The 5,535-nt window shown below is 38.8% G+C and overlaps 1 protein-coding gene across 1 annotated transcript; it reads right to left on the reverse strand.

Annotated features, from left to right (window-relative positions):
- Nucleotides 1-3,782: 3,782 nt before the first annotated feature.
- LOC100659379 (olfactory receptor 9S13-like) lies at nucleotides 3,783-4,733 on the reverse strand. Its single transcript, XM_003421155.3, has one exon. The coding sequence runs from the start codon at nucleotides 4,731-4,733 to the stop codon at nucleotides 3,783-3,785; it is 951 nt and encodes a 316-aa protein (XP_003421203.1).
- Between the last annotated feature and the right edge of the window lie 802 nt (nucleotides 4,734-5,535).

Consider the following 5,535-nt stretch of genomic DNA (forward strand, 5'->3'; position numbering starts at 1 on the left):
TCATTGGTCCACTTCTGAGGATTTTTTCTTTTCTTTATGTTGAGGTGCAATCCATACATATAGACATAGATAAATATTTTTTATTTTGTGTTTTTCATTTTACATTTAACACTAACCACTGCATTGTATGTATTTAGCTTACTTTTTTTCTTCTTCACATTGTATTCTCAAGGTCCGTCCTTATTCTATGTGTTCATTTCAAATGTTTTAAACTTCATATGACTATGTTTCAATGTATTTGTACAATCTTCTGTTGGAGGATATTCAGTCTCTTTTGTTTGTGTGTCTGTTTTCAGTGAAGAATAATACAACAATGATCAACTTTTTCCCTCTAAGGGAAAAAAGTGAATTCTTTAGTAGCGAAAGTCACATTTTTTTCTTCAACCTCATTTATAAACATATTAATCTTATATCTGAAGGCTCCATTCTATCTTTACATATTTTTGTCATTCAGTTACACTACTCAGCCCCAGGGGTGAAAGCCTTCCCTGTCAGGACACCCTGGTTACATGGAAGAGGACCAGAGGGGTGGCACATTGTGGGGATAGAAGGTTATTGATGCCAACACTTGTAGTTCTGTTCTAGGTTCTTTACCAAGGGTCTGTGCAGCTGGCCTGTCTGTATTTGTAACTTCCGTGAGAACATGGGGGTGAACTGTTCTATCTATAAATTACCTTGGCTCTTGACTGTCTTTGGTGAGCAGGTGCATCATATTAATTTTTTTCTTCTTTATCCACTTAAAAGGCCAAATTTCTCTTCAGATGGTTGAACTGATTAAACACAATCAGCAGTGTATGAGTTCCCACTTTCTCCATCCTTCCTTGTTTTGATGGGTGTGTTAAGTACATAGCATTAAAAAGAAATTGCATTTTCTATCTTCTAATGACTTCCAGTATCTTTTCAAAACATCATCAGCCATTTGATTTACATTTTAAATTAGATATCTGGCAATACTACACTTTGGATTGCTAGAGTTTTCAAAGGAGTCTTGATTTTTGCAGGACAAGTTCCTCCTCCTTGTTTTTATTTTTTGTAAATTCATTGGCTCTTCTTTGACATGTTGCATCCTATTGTAGAATCAGTTTGTTCAATTTTATAAAAATCCTGTTAAGGTTGGAGTAACGTTGAATTTATAGATTAACTTGAAAAATTAAGATCTTTATAATATTGACCCTTCCCATCCATGAGCACACTGTGTGTCCACCTATACCTGGACTTTTGAGACAAAAGTGGCGGTTTTAGTTAACTAGCGCTGCTATAACAGAAATAGCACGAGTGGAGACTTTAACAAGTAGAAGCTTATTCTCTCACAGTTTAAGAGGCTAGAAGTCCAAATTCAGGGTGCCAGCTCCAGAGGAATGCTTTCTCTGTCACCTCTGGAGGAAGGTCCTTGTCATCAATCTTCCCCTGGTCTAGGAGCTTCTGAGCACAGGGACCCCAGGTCCAAAGGACACACTCACTCCTGGCTCTTCTTTCTTGGTGGTATGAAGTCTCCCATCTCTTGCCTAGCTTCCTTCTCCTTTTACCTCTTGTAAGATAAAAGATGATGCAGGCCATACCCCAGGGAAACTCCCTTTACATATGATCAGGTCTGTGACCTGAGTAAGGGTGTTGCATCCCACCCTAAACCTCTTTAACATAACCTCATCTTGCCTCATTAACCACAGGCAGAGATTAGGATTTACAACACACAGGAAAATTACATCAGCTCACATAGGCACACAGCCTATGTTTACAAGATTCATCTTTTTTTGGGGGGGGGGGCGTTGCTAAAGTGGCAATCCTGGGCAAGGCAAATGTTTAAGTGCTTGACAACTAGCTGAAAAGTTGGCAGTTGAAACCCACCTAGAGGTGCCTTGGAAGACAAGCTTGTTGATCTGCTTCTGAAAGGTCACAGCCTTGAATACCCTATGGAGTAGTTCTACTCTGCACTCATGGGGCCCCCATGAGTTGGAATCAACTTGAAGCAACTAACAACAACAAAATGGCAGTCCATTAATTTTCAAAGCCGAGTAATATTTTATTGTTTATAAAATATTGCTGAATAACACAATGTTTTCATTTCCCTGTTGATGGGCATTAGGTTACCTCCAGCTTTCTTTGTCATTATTATTTGGTGCAAGCAGTGATGTTACGAACTCTCTTTTATATCTGGAAGAATTTTTGTGTTGTCAAGTACGCAAAAATTTGACTTTAAAGATAATGCCAAATTGTTTTTAAAGTGTTTTATCAATTTTCACTTTCATAGACAATGCGTATGATATTCCATTGATCTACATAACTTTTAACACTCGATAGTTTCAAATTTCTTTATTTTTTTTGCCCATTAAACAGGTATAAATATTTTCTCACTGTGGCTTTCATTTTCATTGGCCAGTTTGTCTCTTCCTTCTCATTCTTCTCCTTTACAATTTTTTGGCTATTCTTGCCTCCTTGGGTTTTGTAATCAGTTTTGCAAGTTCCGTTTTGAAACCTACTGAAATTTTGACTTGATTTGTACTAAATCTATAGCTTAAATTGGAAAGAATCAATCTAATTGTTATATTAAGTGTCCCTACACATGAATCTACAAATCTATAATGCCTCTCATTTTATTTAGGTTAAAGTTCAAGCCCTTCAGTAAAGATATGTAATTTTGGATGGATAGGTCTTGCATCCTCATTAATACCTGGTATTATCAATCATGAAAGCCCTGGTGGCGTAGTGCTACAGCTGCTAACCAAAGGGTACCAGCAGTTTGAATCCGCCAGGCACTCTTTGGAAACTCTATGGGGCAGTTCTACTCTGTCCTATAGGGTCGCTATGAGTCAGAATCGACTCAACGGCACTGGGTTTGGCTTTGGTTTGGTATTATCAATCATTTCAATTTTAGCCATTCTACTGGATGTGTACTGATATCTCGATTGTAGTCTTAATTTGCATTTCTACAATGAATAATGATGCTGAAATTCTTTTCATGTACTTATTTCCTATTCTTGTATTTCTTTTATAAAAGTTCTGTTCAAAGATTTTTCCCATTTTTTTAATTGGGTTGTCTGTGTTCTTGATGTTAAATTGTAGGAGTTCTTCATATATTCCAGATATAAGTCTTTTATCAAATATGTATTTTACAAATATATTCTCTTAGTTTATGGCTGGACTTTTTATTTTTTAACTAATATTTGGAAATGCAGAAGTTTTTTTCCTTTAATTTTGATAAAGTCATATTTATCAGATTTCTCCCTCAATAAAAAAAAGCTTCTGTTTATTTTGTCCTATTTAAGAAGTCCTTGCCTAATCTAAACTCTCAAAGATGTCTTCCTTTATTTTCTTCTATGTGTTTTAAAATTTTAGCTCTTACATTTACAGATTTTATTTATTTTGAGTTAATTATTATTAGGGTTGAGATTCATATTTTTGCATATGGATATCAAGTTTTTCAGCACAAGTTTTTGAAAATACTATCCTTTCCATCACTGAATTACCTTGGAGCCCTAACAGTGTAAACTTACATGTACTCATTCTGTACTTTGTGCTATTATTTTTGTATATTTACTTCTTTGTAAGTTACAAACAATAAATTTTATTATTTTTGCTCCATTGGACTGCTGGTTCTTAGAGGACAAGAACATTGTCATATGCATCTTTTCCAAGTAGTTGACAAATACTACATAGTGTGCTTTAAATAAAAGTTGATTGAATGCAGGAAAGAACAATGGAAGGAATTTCCTGATCCACCTCAACCAAAAGGCTCTCCTTTCGCTGAGTTCTCAGGATACTCCATCTCTCCCTGGCTGCCCCCTTCATGTAGCTGCATGTTTCTGACCCAACCTCTTTAGGGCTTCCTTTACATCCTTGTTCCGCAGACTGTATATGAGGGGGTTGAGCATGGGGATGACCAGGGTGTAGAAGATGGAGACCACCTTGCCCTGCTCCATGGACTCAATGGCTCCTGGATGGGCGTACATCACAAAGACAGTCCCAACAAAGAGAGTCACTACAGTCATGTGGGAACCACATGTTGAGAAGACCTTGTGGCGCCCAGCTGCTGAACGCATCCTCAGGATGGTCACTGTGATATAGCCATAGGAGACAAGAACCACACATGTCACACCCACAATGATCAGCCCACAGATGCCAAACATGACCAGTTCATTGAGGGCTGTGTTGGCACAGGCGATCCGGAGCAGAGAAGGCAAGTCACAGAAGTAGTGGTTGATGTGGTTGGAGCTGCAGAATGGCACACGGAGAGCGAGGCTGGTCTGCACAATGGAATTGAAGCAGCCTCCACAGTAAGTGCCCAGTACCAGGCGGGTGCAGGCTGAGGGGCACATGGTGACTGGGTAGCGCAGGGGGTTGCAGATGGCCATGAAGCGGTCATAGGCCATGACACCCAGAAGTAAACCATCAGTGGTGACCAGGAGAGCAAAGAAGAAGAGTTGGGTGGCACAGCCAGCAAAGGTGATGATTTTTCTTGAGGAGAAGAAGTCTGAAAGGGCCTTGGGAGCAATGACGGAGGAGTAGCAGAGGTCCAGGAAGGAGAGGTTCTTAAGGAAAAAGTACATTGGGGAATGGAGGCGGGCATCTAGTGTGATGACCACGATCATTGTGAGGTTCCCCAGTACAGTCACCATATAGAGGGTCAAGAATACAGCAAAGAGCAGGACCTGGATCTTCAGCCCGCCCTCAAATCCAGCTAGCACAAACTCACGCAAAGAGACCACTGAAGCATTGCCAGTTTTCAGTGTTGGCATGGTCTTGGGCCCTGAGACTAGGATAGGAAATTCCACTTACAGTAATATTGGATTAGGTAAGCCAGACTACACTTCCCAGTGATGACTATTAGAAACCTGAACAATAACATCTGATTCAAGCCATAAGACAGTTAATGATTTGGTGAATAATTACTTGAAAAGAGCTCACAGAAGACCAGAGAGGTGAGCCCAGCTTTGAAACCATGTCTTATATCCTTGGAGGTATAAGTCAGTTTTAAAGAGGGAGTCTGAGAGGTCAGGTGGCTAAGCAGTGAGTTTTTCATGTCTTTTGGAGTAGATGGTGAAAGCAGATGGTTACTAAAGACCACCAAAATTTCATCCAAGGGCTAAGTTTAAATAAGGAATAGGTCTGCAGCTCAGCTTCTAATCATTTCAATCACTGAAATTGGATTAAGGTGAGTTCTGAGTGCTAGTACCTCTGATACCTTGAAAAAAAATACAACATAGTTTATCAAGAGGAAGACACCTAATCTCAGGCTTCAGGTTTTTTCTATAAAAATTTTGCATAAGCAATAGAAGGCAGACAATTTAATAATTGAGGAGTTAAGGCAATATGAATTAAAAGAACAGAAACAAAGGATAATAGAAAAAAATCACAGAGTTGTCAGGCTTTGGAGTTAGCAAACATAGATTTTGAAATAACTAAAACTTTATGTTTGGGAGAATAAATGAAAACATTAAGAATTTTAGCAGGGTGGAACCAAGATGGTAGAATAGACAGATGCTTCCGGTGAGCCCTCTTTACGACAAAGACCCCAAAAAACAAGTGAAACGAGTATAT

The sequence above is a fragment of the Loxodonta africana genome, chromosome 6, assembly GCF_030014295.1.
Source record: "Loxodonta africana isolate mLoxAfr1 chromosome 6, mLoxAfr1.hap2, whole genome shotgun sequence".
NCBI lineage: Eukaryota > Metazoa > Chordata > Mammalia > Proboscidea > Elephantidae > Loxodonta > Loxodonta africana.

Bases quoted from the DNA above. Each gene is read 5' to 3' on its own strand.
- LOC100659379 (XM_003421155.3), bottom strand. From the start codon at position 4,733: ATGCCAACACTGAAAACTGGCAATGCTTCAGTGGTCTCTTTGCGTGAG.